This window comes from Megascapheus bottae, chromosome 14 (genome assembly GCF_031878675.1).
Source record: "Megascapheus bottae isolate mThoBot1 chromosome 14, mThoBot2.hap1, whole genome shotgun sequence".
Lineage (NCBI taxonomy): Eukaryota > Metazoa > Chordata > Mammalia > Rodentia > Geomyidae > Megascapheus > Megascapheus bottae.
Genome location: NC_143522.1, coordinates 12,944,969 through 12,960,321, shown reverse-complemented (window position 1 = coordinate 12,960,321; position 15,353 = coordinate 12,944,969). Strand labels below are relative to the sequence as shown.

The window sequence follows — 15,353 nt, the reverse complement described above, 5'->3', positions numbered from 1 at the left end:
CAGACTCACAGAGCTTCCCCATGCATCAGACAGAGAAGAAGAAAGATAAGTGGGTGTTTTTCAACCTGCTTCACATTTTTTCACATTTGAAGGAATGATGTACAAAGTTCAACCGAAACGCTTTGGCGTTTCCCACCAAAGCCAGGCACTCAACAGCCAGTAGAGAGATACTTTTGTCCTAGTGGACAAAAGTTCTGTTCAGTTTCCCCACTTCCCACCCTTTGATACATAAAATGGTTCTCAAAGGAGAATTGTCACCTGTCTCTGCATCACAACATGTAGTGTTCATGTGACAGTATTGCACATCCTTTAAGCTTTCTCAGTCCTGTCTAGATGAACTTCCTTAATGATAGCCACCAATTCCAAAGTTCAGTGGCAAACCTTAGACCCATTGCTTCATAGACTGCCATAGGTTAAAACCCAGTTCCTCTTAAGTGGACACATCTAAAAATAGATAGGTTGGGCCTCATGAAGCTTTTTCCTCAGAAGCCAACTTCATAAGTAAGTTAACTCTGTTTCATGACCTTAGAGAGAAATGTGGAAGAAAAAGAAGCCAAAGCCTTACACAAAAGCTACCTGTATCTACAGGTGGTGGCACCCAAAAAGAATAGCACCATCAGATGTGACCTTGTTCCTTAAGGAATCCAAGAACTTCTTTGCTCCACAATATCTCCCAGTGGCCTACACTGAAGTCACTTCCCCTCTCCTTTGCTTTGACATTTCTACCACTGGTCACTCTTTGAGTGACTCACTAACATTCTAATATCTCTTAAGACCTCAGGGGCCTTCTCTTTCCCATTCCTGGCAACATCTTCAATGCTTACATTGTTTAGCCTGCAGCAGATATTATATGTTCGATAAATAAAACAAAAGCAATAATGCATCATCATAAAAAAAATCTTTTTTCTAAAAAAGAACTACAGTTGGCAAAGAGAGTGAGGGCCTTTGTTGACTGGCGGTGATTTGTCACCCAGCATGCTGTCAACTGGAGAGACACAAAGTAATCCAGAACAAATAGGATTTAAGAAGAAAAGGAGCAAGGACAAAGGCTGGCTGGCCACCAGCCTATGTGGGTTACTTCAAAGGCTGGAGAGCTGGCTTAGGGTACAGAAATCCTAATACAGACCTTGAAATTTATGGCACTCCAGGGCCAATCATCTTGAGGGTAGATACTGGAGAGAAGGGAACTCTGGAGTGAGACCTGCCAAGGACAAACTGTGACATCTTCATAAGGACTCTAACATTATCACTAGAGCTAACCAAGTCCCATTGATTCCCATTTGTGACCACTTATCATTGCTACTTGGTAACTGTGAGAGCCTGGGAGAAAACTTGGTAAGACCAGGGCCTCCTCTAGCCCTCAGGAGAACCTGAGAACCTTTCCTTCCCAGACTCCATTCCCTGAGAGTGGAGACTATGTATATCAGTTCCATGCTTTGTCCCACACAGAAGAGAGAGGCTGTGCTAGGTACAGATAGATTTAAAAGCTACATCTTGTCCCTCCTTGACACAAGGCCCTTCTGCCAGCTTGGAATCAAAAGGAACCAGGAGGCTCCATAAGATTCCCGAAGCTACAGAATGGCTCAGCTCAAAAGGCTCAATAACTGCTCAAGCGCTGATGAAAGGGATGCACAGAGAAGATCAAACAACAGGAAAGAACCAGAGCTTACTCTGAACAGCAAATAGTCAGTAAAGGCAAGAGTACTGAGTCAGCTACATGGAGAGGGTAGCCCCTAGTCCAAGGTTGTACATTATAAGACAGAACATAAGCCGTGGACAGGGAAGTCCTTTCATTTCCTATCAAAGAGCAGGTCCAGAGTCTTTTTTCCTAAGTTCAAGAAAGGGTTCTAGAAGTCAACTTCTGCACAGTAGCAACTGTTTTCAAGGCCCCTTACACATCCACAACTCAGTAAGATCATCAGAAGTAGGTCAAAGAGGTATCTGGACAAGGATCAGAGCCCTAAGATGGCCATGTTTCCATTTCATAGCACAGTTTAAGTAACTTGCTTAAGGTCATGAGATGCATCAGGGTCAAGGTCAACCTCAAGGCTTCTGATGTCCCATTCCTAGCTCTATTCCCTTCCAAGGCAACCTGGCTGAGCTTCACAAGGAAGCAGCAACAGATCCCAGGAATGCATGGGCTGAACCAGAATCTGATCAAGGCAATTATAGTATTCTGATCCACCTACAGAATGTCTGGATCACAATGCACATTTGATAATGTGTGTACCATGTGCCTCGGGTCAGCCCTGGTGGATAAATCTGAGGGACTTTTTTTTTTGTCCACATGAGGCTAGAGCTTGGGGTCTGGGCACAGTTCCTGAGCTCTTCTGCTCAAGGCTGGCACTCTACCCCTTAAACCACTGTACCACTCCCAGTCCCTACCCAGGCTGATTTTGAACTGTGATCCTCAGACTTCTGCCTCCTGAATAGCTAAGATTACAGACATGAGCCACCAACACAAGGCTAATCTCCAATTAACTAGCAAAAGCTGGAAGTCACAGGTATGGCTCAAGTTGTAGAACTCCAGCCTTGAGTGAAATAAGCGAAGCAAGAGAATGAGGCCTTGAGTTCAAGCTCTAGTACTAAATAATTAACTAATTAATAAAGAGGCCTTTCCAAAGGCTCCACAGCAGGCCAAAGGTTGTAGATATCATGTGTAGATGGTGTAGTGACACACAAAACATTAGAGACTAGTGAGGGACTAGAAGACAGGAACACAGAGCCCTGTGAGTACTCCACTTTCTGCCTTCGTACAGTTTGGCCAGTCCAAAGGGGCAGAGACTACTAGCTGGTCTTCCCAGCATCTACTTCAAGAGCTTCAGAACATGAGGAAGTGGAGGGGATTTTTTCAATGGGGGTCAGTTGTACGCAAAAGGTGAGGAAGATTAGAAAGAGGGTCAGGTCAAGCTGCACTTTCCCCACTCCCAGCCCCATCCTCTTGATGCCCTGGCTGTCATGTTATTCAGTAATTATCACAGCAAACTGGGCAATGGGAAGAGGATAGCCTTACATAGTCAATGCACCAAATTCCCCCCATCCCACACCCAGTGTCCTCAGTTCTTTCTGCACCAGGCATGGCCTCTTCAGGCCCATGTCATCGGGATCCAGCTGTTGACAGGGCTGAGCTCTGTCTAGTAGTGTGGAAGACTGGTCCCCACCTACCTGACCCACAGAAAGAGTCAGCTGCACCTGCTTCAATTTTCGCATTGTGAGGGAAGCTGGTGGTTCATGTCTACAATTCTAGCTACTCAGGAAGCTGAGATCTAAAGATCATAAATTCAAGCCACTCTGATCAAACCAATCCAGAAGACTTATCTCCAAGTAACCTGCTAAAAGCTGGAACTGGAGGCATGTTTCAAGTGGTAGAATATCATCTGAGAGTGCAACCAGGAAGGAGCATTTGTCCACAGGAAGTTCAGAGCAACTGAAATCTAGAGAGATGTGGAAGAGGACTACAGGAAAGAGTTAGGGAATTTGGGCCAGAGGGAAGAGATTGCTGTGGATGTAGGACTGTGAGCAATGTTTTTGGAGTGAGGGTTTCGTTCCAGAATTTTGTTCATCTGACACTGCCTCTCTAAGCCTTCATCACAAACCTGTCCAATATTACAATCTAATGCTCAAAGAGAAGTGTCTGGCTGGAAGCCCCGTAAATGGCTGCTGTCAGAATTGGGTCCAGCTTCCCCACATCAAGGTATCTCAAACTTCTGTGAACATCAAATTTCCTGGAAGGAAGCAAAAAACAGGGTCCCATCCCAGAATGGGTAATCCTTTGGGTATCTCTAGTGTCTAGAGGCACAGGGTCTCAGTATGTAGCCCAGGCTGACCAGCTTACCACCCTCCTGCCTCAGCCTCTTCCCAGTACTGGGATTACAGGTGTGCATTACCATAACAGGCCTGGAATCTGCATTTTAAGGAATACCCCCAAGTGGTTCTGATGCTAGAAACGTATGGGCTACACTTTAGAGACACTTGATCTCCATGGTCCCAAGAAAGGAAATCAAGAAATAATTTTTAGCTACTGGTTTTTCCCCAGAGAAGTGAGATACATGCTCTTGTCAAGCTTCTCAGGGGAAAATGTTTTCTGAATGCACTCCATTCATATCTGACATGTCAAACATGTCTGACACCTAACAAGGCACATAGGCCAAAGGTCTGAGGAGATCTGGATTGCTCAGGTGCAGCCACTACTCCAAACAGCAAACAAGAATGAGCTTGTTTAACACTCTTAGAGCTATGCACACTCTGTGTTTTGCAGAGATGGGACACACAAATAGCTTTGTGTCCAGTGACACTGGGAGTCTCAAAGAACCACAAAGAAGACCCAGGAAGCGCAATCCAGTCATTTGGAGCTGAAATCAGAAGCTTCCAGGGGAGAGGAGAAAGTGGGGTGTGGGAGAGGTGAATGGAGTGTGTGTCAAAAGTCAGTCCCCACCCAACAGCCACTTCTCTACCCCGTTCCCCCTGGGCCCACAGGTCTGTCCAATCCAAATGCAATTCTTGGAAATAAGAGGAGCCTCTCTATAGAAGGTATTTGATATAAGCCAATGCATACATGGCTTTCTCATGAGGCTCCCACACACTGTCAAGTCCCCAGAAGCTGGCAAGGAAATGAGATCTGGGCCTGCCTCCTCCCATCCTCTTCAGCAAGCAGGTGATTTTCTTTTTGCTACGGACAGGGAACAACTTGGATGGTGGGGGTGAGACTAGGTTATCAAAGTCTGCAAGACATAACAATTCACACACACACACACACACACACACAGAGGACTTAAGTTCTGCAGGATCAAAGAAAGGATGATGTTCTGTTGAATTAACTGTGGAAAAACTAGATAGAAGATGGAAGACAGAGAATAAAGAAGAGGAAATAACAGCTAGCTTTCACCTTGACCTGGGGCTCCTTGTTCTCATCATGAAGTTTGAATAGGGCTTCAACCCCCATCCTTCAAGCCAGGCAGCGCTGATTGATGTTGCTGTTTGAGGGAAACTGAAGTTAAGGGAAGGACATCCTGTTAACAGCATGGCTGGAAAGAGATCAAGAATCTGCCATGGAAAGCAGCTATGTGTGTATGTGTGATAAGACCCCTTCCTTCAGTAGTCTGGCGGTAGTGAGCTGCAATCTGCCTTGCAGACATGGGACCCGCCCAGCATCAGTGTCATTTCAGAGGCCCCAAGTCTCCCCACAAACAGCAGTCCTCTTTGGGAAAATGACACTAATCTCCCAGCCTCAGCTCTGCTCTTCATTTGAATAGCTCTGGAAATGGACCCAGGATCAGGATCCCGGGGAAAAGTCATTAGGAACTTGCCAGCAAAGTTTCTGGGAAGGCTCATTCTCCCTCTGAACCAAACTCTTGGTTATTTTACTCATTAAGAAGCATCTGAATATTCAGGTACTACAGAAGATGTCACACTTGCTCCCCAGTGTACTTACACTGAGGCCCTGCTCTCTTTCACCCCTTGATCCCTTAACTCCTGTGCACATGTTGGTTGTAAGCCTCCGTGCAGAGTCTAAATGTCAACTTCTTCTAGGTCAGGAGCCCCGGATGATCTTTTCCCACGACACTCCTAAGAACATGCTTCTTCCTTTGGCTCTTCAAATTAAATGCCTTTTACATATTATCCCTTTTTTGACAGGCCTGGGCACTGTCCCTGGGCTTCCTTTTTGCTCAAGGCTAGCATTCTACCACTTGAGCCACAGCACCATTTTTTCTGGCCTTTTCTGTTTATATGGTACTGAGGAATCGAACCCAGGGCTTCATGCATGCTAGGGTCACTTGAGTCACTGTGGCTCAAGGTGGTAGAGCACACTTTTCTGCCTTCAGCTCATGGACAGTGCCCATGTCCTAAGTTCAAGCCCCATGATGGACCAAAAAAAAAAATTAAGATTTTGATTCACAGAGAAAAGACAATCCAGGCACAGATAATCCAGGCATGGGGCAGTTTGCTGGTCATCTTTATTCCTTTCAGGAAGTAAACAGCTGTTAATTCATGTATCTAAACTCAAGCACCTGTGAGATTTAAAGCTCTGCTCCTATCTGGCATGTCTGGCTCTTTGGTAATGGTCAGAGGAGGCAGAGAAGAGGAAGAGTACAGGAGAGACAAAGGGAAACAGGGAACTCTCAGGGAACAAAGCTCTGCAATACACTAGCTAAGGAAGGGCTCCTCAGAGCACCAAGACTGACACTGGTGATATTTTGTCAGTCATGGGACTTGAACTCAAGGTTTTGGCTCTGTCTCTGAGCTTTTTTGCTCAAGGCTAGCATTCTACCACACTGAGCAACAGCTCCATTTCCAGCTTTCAGGCAGTTGATTGAAAGTAAGAGTTTCCTCAACTTTCCTACCCGGGCTGGCTCTGAGACTTAATCCATCCTCAGATCTCAGCCTCCAGAGTAGCTAGGATTAGTCATGAGCCAACAGCACCTGGCTCCTTTTTCTTTTTTCTTTTATATGCATAAAATTTTAGTATCTTCTGTTAGGGATGCAGCTCAGTGGTAGAGCAGTTGCCCAGCCTACTTGAGGTACTGTATTCGATCCCCAACATTAAAATAATAATAGTAATAACACTAATAATACTTAACCATTTTAACTGTACAAACAGGTAGCATGAAATAAATTTGACACTATTATTCAAACTTCATGTCTATCCAACTGCAGGTCTTTTGCCATGTTCTCAAACACACACAGATACTCTGTATCTCTTAAACAACATTCCCCATTTACCTCCCCTATCTTTTCAGTAACCACCATTCTATTTTCCACTCTGTATGAACTTGACTATTATACTTGGAGTATGTACATAGATATATATATACATATATATATTAATATTGTTTGGTCTTTGTCTTAGTTCCGGACATAGAGCTCCAAAAATCCCTGGAATTTTCGGAATTACAGGAATCTTTCATTCTTTTTAAATAGCCCTTTGTCCAAGAGACCCAAGTTTATATGAATGAGGCCACAGGTTAGGGCCCCAAGATAGACTCAAACTGAGACAATTACTTTTACTAAAGAAAGATCTATTAAAAAGTGGGAATTAGCAAGATAGAAAGTAGAACATTGCCAGTAGCTTGCACCTGTAATTCTAGCTACTCAAGAGGCTAGGATCTGAGGATTATGGTTCAAAGCCAGCTTGGGCAGGAAAGTTTATGAGACCAAAATACCACAAGTAGAGCTGTAGGCTCAAATGGTGAAGGGTCAGCCTTGAGCAAAGGAAGCTCACTGACAGTACCCAAGACCTGAGTTCAAGTCCCAGAACTTGTAAACAAATAGGGAGGGAGGGAGGGAGAGAGGGAAGGAGGGAGGGAGAAAAGAAAGGAGGGAGGAAGGGAGGGAGGAAGGAAGGGAGGAAGGAAGGAAATTAACTAGAATGTTGAGTCTCAGCTTCAGGATGGAGGAATACATGAAGAGCCTGGGAGGGTAGTGTACCAGGATGGGACATGGAAATTCCACATATGGCCTCTCCCTATACCCAAGCCCATCAAACATTTCCAAGTATGTGTTTCCAACTTGTGTCTTTTCTAATAAATTGGCAAATGTAAATTAAATAATTTCCTGAGTTCTGAGAGCCAATTGAAACTTTGGGGGGAAGCAGGGGTCCTCAGAAGTGTGAGTGTCCCTTGGACCTTCCAAAGTCTGAAGGGGGAGCAGTCTTTTTTTTTTTTTTGCCAGTCCTGGGCCTTGAACTCAGGGCCTGAGCACTGTCCTTGGGCTTTCTCAAGGCCAGAGCTCCACCACCTGAACCACAGAACCACTTCCGGCTTTTTTTCTATGTACGTGGTACCGAGGAATCGAACCTGGTCTTTATGCATGCTAGGTAAGCACTCTATCTTTAGGCCAAACTCCCGGCCCAGGGGAGCAGTCTTTTGAGACTGAGTCCTTCACCTGTGTAGTGTGCCAACTCCAGTCACTTAGCCTCAGAATAGAACTATCCAACTATGAATTTCCAGCTCCACTTGTGTTTATCCCTAATTAGTTGAGCAATAGAATCCTATTAGTGTTGACACATAATACCTTAGGTATAAGGGTCACAATGGTATAATGGTTGTCTGAGTTGTTTTTAGGGCTTGGTGATAGTTCAAGCCAGTTGAAACCACTCTCAAGAGCCTGGACATGTGACAGGATGACCCGTTCACATTAGAGAACACACTAATGCAGCCATCATCTGAACAGGCATCTGGTAAAGAGCCATGAATCTGGATCACACATGCACCAATCATGGAACACTTCACTTTCGCACACATTAGATCACCATGCTTCTTTAGCCTGTTTATGGGCTGTCTTCAAGGAGGGTGGACATGAGTCTTGTGGCTCTGCCTCCTCATGTTTGGGCACCTTAGCAGCTCCTTTTGTGACTGGCTTGTTGCGTGACAGGCCAAACAGACTCAGCTGGAAAACAGATAAATGTAAATATTCCATCTATGGGCTGCCTTCATACATTTCAATGGATCCAAATTATTTAACTTTTTTCTTTTGATATCTGCTTTTAGTTATCATATGTAAGAAATCATTGCTATCTTAGTCGTCCCCATCCTGTGTTCTTTTAAGCACTTATGGCTTTAGCTTTTATGTGTTTATCTCTGATCTATTTGAATGAATTTTGGTATATGGTATACAGGTCTAACTCCATGCTTTTGTTTTGTTTTGGTTTGGTTTGGTTTATTGGGGCTTGTTGCTTAGCTTGTTTTCTGTCTCTCTCCCTCTTCTCTCTCTCTCTTTCTCCCTCCCTCCCCCCTCTCTTTCTCTTTCTCTCTCTCTTTTTCTTTTTCTTGTCAGTTGTGGGGCTTGAACTCAGGACCTAGATGCTGTCCCTGAGCCTCTTTGTGCTCAAGGCTAGCTCTCTACCACTTCAGCCACAGTACCACTTCCAGTTTATAAGTGGTTAATTAGAAATAAGAGCTTCAGTGGCCAGGAGTTTGGCCTAGTGGTAGAGTGCTTGCCTAGCATGCATGAAGACCGGGGCTCCATTCCTTGGTTCCACATACATAGAAAAAAGCCAGAAGTGGTGCTGTGGCTCAAGTGGTAGAGCTCTGGCCTTAAGAACACTCAAGGACAGTGCTCGGGCCCTGAGTTCAAGGCCCAGGAATGGCAAAAACAAGAAACAAAAACAAAGAAAAAAGAAGTAAATGCTTCACAGGGACTTCTCTGCCTGGGCTAGCTTGGAACTGTGATCCGCAGATCTCAGACTCCTGAGTATTCAGGATTACAGGCCTAAGCCACCAACAGCTGGCTAGTTTAAGGATTTTTTTAACCTCCTTAGTTTATTTAAATATATATGTTTTTACACTATTGCAAAAGGGGTTGCTCTCTTAACTTCCCTATTGGTTTGTTTGTCGTTGTGGCAAGTCTGTTTTTCTGCTCTTTCAAGTTTGCAGAAGGAAACTACAGAGATTTGAGAGGCATAGCATGGGAGAGAGAATGGAGCCAGAGGAAAGGAAAAAGCCATGACATTTCCTATCATCTTTAACATGGACTTTCCTTGGTTGGGTGTGTATGGTTGGTACAGATATCTGATTTCCAAAGGTTGAATAAGAAAGTTCTTTTTTTTTTTTTTTTTGCCAGTCCTGGCCTGGAGCTCAGGGCCTGAGCATTGTCCTTGGACCTTCTCAAGGCTAGAGCTCTACCACTTGAGCCTCAGCACCACTTCTGGCTTTTTTCTATGTATGTGGTACCGAGGAATCGAACCCGGGTCTTCGTGCATGCTAGGCAAGCACTTTAACCACTAGGCCAAACTCCCGGCCCCAAGAAAGTTCTTTTAGCTAGTTCTATCTTGATTCTTTAATGTCTCCATGGGGAAGCCAGAGCCCAGAGCTTCCTCAACTGCCATCTTGCTGACATCACTTTCCAGTGACTGAATGGTAAACCTCTAGTGGCCCCTCTTTAAGGAGTTGGTTATGGAGCAAGAGTGGTTAGAGCTGGAAGGGAACAACACAGGCTACACAGGATAGGGCTGGAGTAGACTTAGACTTGATTCCATGAATTAACAGATACTACAGCAATGCGCGATGAGGCACCAAAGCCAAGGTGGAGGTCAGTCCCAACCTGGGCCTGTGTATCAGGAAGTGCCATAGAACCCAAAAGGTGAGCATCTACAGCAGTTAGATTTCCTATCCTAATTTCAGCATCTAAAAGGGGTTATGGAGCCCTGCTCTCAAGCCATCCTGTCTTCTGTCTGAGGGAGGAAGGATCCAAACTCTTCCTGCTTTCATTTGCACACCAGATGCATCAAGTACCTAATAAATCACCCCATAAAAACATGACTCCATACACAAAAGTCTTCTCCACACTGACCAGTGCTCTGTTGTGGTGGTAGCTTCCAGCTAAAGTACATAATACTTTGCCTCAACTGGGAGCCAGTTAAAATTATAGAAGCCTGGGCCCTTGCAGGACCCAGATACCTGTTTTTCCACCCAGATCTGTGGTAAGACAAATCCACATTTGCTGAACACTGCACTAGTCTCTTTCTAGAACTATTCACTCACCTGCTCATACTTATGCTGAGGGACTTCTAGGGCAAGAAAAAGCAGAAGTGGAATTCAGTCCCACATTCCTCTCCCCCAAAGCCTCAAACTGATAATTTTGTCTGGTTTTAAGGCATAGAATATAAATTTAAAACCAAACAAAAATACAAGCTAGTTTCTAGCATTTACAAAACAGACTTTGCAAAGTAGACATAGAAAGGACAAGCTCATGTGATTCCCCTTAGATGAGATAGCTGCTGGCATGCACCCATAATTCTAGCTACTCAGGAGGCTGAGATCTAAGGACCATGGTTCAAAGACAACCTAGGCAAGAAAGCATGTGAGACTCTTATCTCCAGATAACCATTAGAAAACCAGAAGTAGAGCTGTGGCCCCAAGTGGTAGAACCCTAGGCAAAGAGCTCAGGGATAGTGCAGAGACCAAGTTCAAGCCCCTCAACTGGACCAAGAAACAAAAGCAAATTAATTGAGGGAAGAACGTGAATCGAGAGTCTCAGGGAAGGGTGTGGAAAAGAGGAGTTGTTAAATTAGATCTGTTTGGCTAAAGGAAATATTTTGATACAGTGATGACAGTCATAGGACATTACAAATATATTTAATGCCACTAAATCTCTGGCTAAAATGATAAATATATAAATTTTACCATGATTTTTTTTTTGCCAGTCCTGGGCTTGAGCTTAGGGCCTGAGCACTGTCCTTGGACTTTCCTAAGGCTAGAGCTCTACCACTTGAGCCTCAGCACCACTTCCGGCTTTTTTTCTATATGTGGTACCTAGGAATCGAACCCAGGTCTTCATGCATGCTAGGCAAGCACTTTAACCACTAGGCCAAACTCCCGGCCCGAATTTTACCATGATTATAGAAGCAAGTTTCATATAAAACTTGTGGTTTCCTCTTAAGAAAGGAAGACAGAGAGGCTGTGGATCCTGGGGTAGGGCTGTAGCCCTGAGCTGAAGATCTCAGGGACAGAACCCAGGCCCCCAGAGTTCAAGCCCCATGACCCACAAAAAAAATTTTTTTTAAAGAAAAAAAAGAAAGGATGTAAAATGGCACACTATTAATAGTATTATATTAATAACATGTTGAAGAAATGGTCTGAATATCTTAGGTTACATAAAATGTTAATAAAACCAATTTCCTTTGTTCTTTATTACTTTTCTGCATTTATTAGAAAAATTGCTTATATATGTAGTGTTAATGTGTGGCTAGTATTGTATTTCTATTGACCAGCACTATTTATTTGGGGTTTTTTTTTTGCCAGTACTAGGCTTGTACTGAAGGTCAAGCTGTCCTTTAAGTTCTTTTGGTTTTTTCCTCAAGGCTGGCATTCCACCACTTGAGACATAAGTATACTTCTGCCTTTTACTAGTTAGCTGGAGATAATACAGATTCTAAATCTCACAGATGTTGACTCTGCAATGGTCGCAAGGAAGTCTGCAGACCAAGAAAGACATCTGAACTTTGTTCCATTTTGTGGAGCCTTTTTTGGGAAACTGTAAAGCTCCAGGTACCCTGTTAATATTTCTCCTTAATTCAGCTATGTTTTACCCAGAGGCAGGTTGAAACTCAGGAAAAACAAACAGAGCAATTGTTTTTCATAAGACTGAACTTAGCAGAGGATTAAGCCAAAATGAGCAAACTAAATAGATATCTTCTGATGCAAATATTCCTATGGGGGGGGACTCTTATGTGTAAAATTTCTTAGCATTTCCTGACTTTGGGGAATGGGGTGGAGTGAAAAATGAATAACTAATCCTATTAAAATTTAAAGACATATCTAGTATTAAGTTTCTTTTCAGGTTTATGAGACTGGATGTGGAAGCCTCTTTGCACTTGCCTACTGACAAATGTTATAAGAATCTCCCATTTCAAAGGTACCAGGCCAATGGAAAGGGCTTCTTTCAGTCTGCAACTCTGTCTTCCAGTGGTCTGGGATTGTGTGACCTTGCAGAAGTAGGGTTCTGCTGCTTCTCTGAAGATGGAGCCCTCCAGGCATCAGCCATCACCCCCACCCCAGCTTTAGCCTACAATAAAGGAAAACCCCAATAGTGCCAGCCCCATCTTCATACCACCTTACAGGATAGGAAACTAAGAAATGTCATTCTAAATACTAGAATGGTACTCACCAAAATAGTCACTAGTTTTACCTCTAGACCTTCAATCTATTCAGAACATTTAAACTCCTCTCGATGCAAACCCTGTATGGGATATTTTATTGCACTCTGTGTGTTCAAGTCCACCCTCCTGTTTGCTGTCACTGATTGCACACGCTATTCCTCAGTACAGAACTCACTGGCATGGGAAACTTGAACTCAAGTTACCTTCCTGGTAGTAAAGTTGAACAGAACTGAAACTTTCATTTTAGAAACGTTTTGGCAAGTTTCTGGCCCAAATGAACATTTCCTAAACTAGAAGGCATATTTTGGAATTGATATAGACAGGTCCCAGAGAATAGGCTTGTGAAAACTAAGTGTTACTGGTCATCTGGTAAACCTGTGGCCAAGATGTGCTTGGGAAAAAGTTCAAGTCAGAGGCAGTTGTTTTGTTCAAAAATTGTCCCAGACGTATTTACTCTGATATGTGGAGAAGTCTATCTGATTAATAATATGCCCAAGTGACTGAATCAGAACTACTCTGAGATAAAAAGAATTGAGGTTCTACTCCCCACCCCACCCCCAAAAAAAAAGAAAAGAAAAGAAAGGTGAGAAGCTGGGTATGGGTGGCTCATGCCTGTAATCTTAGCTACTCACAAGACTGAGATCTGGGGATCCCACTTGGAGGCTGGCCCAGGCCAAAAATTCTGTAGAATTCATGTCCAATGAACCAACAAAAAGCTGGAAGTGGAGATATGGCTCAAATGGCAGAATGAGCAAAAAGCCAAAAGAGAGTGAGGCCTTGAGTTCAAGCCCCAGGACTGGATTGTGTGCATACAGACAAAAAGAAAAAAGAGAGGAAGAAGAAGAAGGAGAAAGAGGAGGAGGAAGAGGAGAAGAAAGGATGACTGTGAGCTATAGATGCTAGGATCGTTCTTGGAAATTCAGAGTGAGATTTCTACTCCATCTCACTGCACTTGGCTCTGAACCTCAGAGGAGTTTGGCACAAAGTACTCATCCTACCCTCCAGGCTTCAAGTGTAAATAACAAAAGACGAGAAAGGGGCTAAGTATCATCAGGCCGGGCCCTGCCACTGTGTAGTACAGCCGCTATGGCACTCTAGGAAAGCTGGGTCAGTTAAAATCACCTGCCAAGTTCTAATGAGATCAGAACAGTCTGAGGCCCAGGAACTCTAGCCAAAAAAGAACAGGTAGTAAGTTGACACAGGTTCTGAAGGGCTCCAACACAGCAGATCATGTTCTAGAAGCTTGGTTTCTGTGGGGGGGGGGGGGAACTATGGCCCAGAGCAAAGGCCAACTGCTTTGGGTCCTTACTGACATGACCATGTCACCAACAGTCACAATCACCCAAACACACTGTCATACCCAGCCACAAAGCCACCTACAGTCATAAAGTCTTGTTATCCAGAAAACTTACAGCAGGGAGGGGTGTGTGTGTGTGTGTGTGTGTGTGTGTGTGCAATCTAAACAGAGTCCTGCCACTGTAAGAGACCCCTTTAAACCCGTCCCCCAACCCCCTCTTTGCCCACCTGATTGCCAAAGACAGCCAGGGCACAGGCTGTGGAAACTTCATTGGCCCCGAACCAGACGGAGGCGATGCGGGAGGGCATTCCCAGGATGAACACCTGGGCCACGGAGCAGATGATCTGGCCCACGACCGTAACTGGGAAGAGGTGAGGCTGCAGGCTGCCCAGCTTCACCCAGGCCCCCAGGCAATTGAGACCAGAGCCGAGGAGGGCGATGGTGCGGAGGCCGAACTTCTCCAGCATCCAGGTCACTGGCAGGAGCAGAGGGATGTAGGTGAGCATGTAGCACATGGACAGGCAGTCGATGGCGAAGGCACTGACCCCATAGAACTTCCTGAAGATGTTATTGATGGAGCCGTACTGGATCCACTGAAAGGCGTTGCACATGGAGTAGAAGCTGAACAGCAGGACCATGGCCCAGCGGTGCGTGCTCAACCTGATCACACTCAAGTTGTCCGGAGTGGAGGAGCTACTGGGCTGGGTGAGACCACTGGGCTGAGCCAAGACACTGGGGTAGGCCGAGGCACTGGGATGGATGGATACACTGGGATGGGCCGAGACGCAGGGGTCCGCCGGGGGGGCCGGGGACTGGCGCGCGGAGTTCTCATGGCGCTCCAGCTGCTCGGGGCGTTTATCCACCATAACCACAGCCTCCCCGGAGCTCCGCGCGCGCCGACGCGCTCCCAGCGGGCTTCAGGGGCCGCGGCCTTTGGGCGGGCCCTCCAGCTGATGGAAGCCTCGTCGGGGAGCGCAGCCCTCCGCGCTCGCTCCGGGGGAGACCCGCGGCGGACCCTGCGCTCTCACCCCAACTCCAGTCACTTGTCCTGGCGAAGCGCGGTCCCGCGGCAACAGCTGCCCCCAGATGCCGGGGTCCCGATGCCCTTTCACCTTGCCTGCCCCCGCCCCCTGACACCCCCCCCCAAAAAAAAAGCCTTCTCAGCCCTGGAAAAAGTTGGGTCCGCGGCACAGCTGCTGCTCAGCCCGCTCGGTTCACTCCGGGGCAGGCTCGGTGCCTCGCCCCCCTCGGGCGCACGTGACCGCCCCGCCCCCGGCCCGCCCTCCCGCCCTCCCCACTCCCCACGCCACAGTCCCGCCTGCCCTTCTCCAGCCCGGCCCGCCCGGCACGGCAGTTGTTTCGCCACAGTTTGTGGGGGTACATTCCTCCCCTACGCCCCGGGCGTCATGGAAACCGCCCGGTTACCCCTCTACCTCCTGGTGCCGCCCCTGAAATTCATCG

General features: G+C 45.9%; 1 protein-coding gene across 1 annotated transcript in view; it reads right to left on the bottom strand.

Moving 5' to 3' along the window:
* The window catches only part of Flvcr2 (FLVCR choline and putative heme transporter 2), a 43,605-nt gene extending 28,575 nt beyond the window's left edge, over positions 1-15,030 (bottom strand). The window contains exon 1 of the mRNA XM_090344513.1: positions 14,120-15,030. Coding sequence (XP_090200639.1) covers positions 14,120-14,758 — 639 coding nt within the window. The 5' untranslated portion in view covers positions 14,759-15,030. The remainder of the gene's footprint in view (positions 1-14,119) is intronic.
* Between the last annotated feature and the right edge of the window lie 323 nt (positions 15,031-15,353).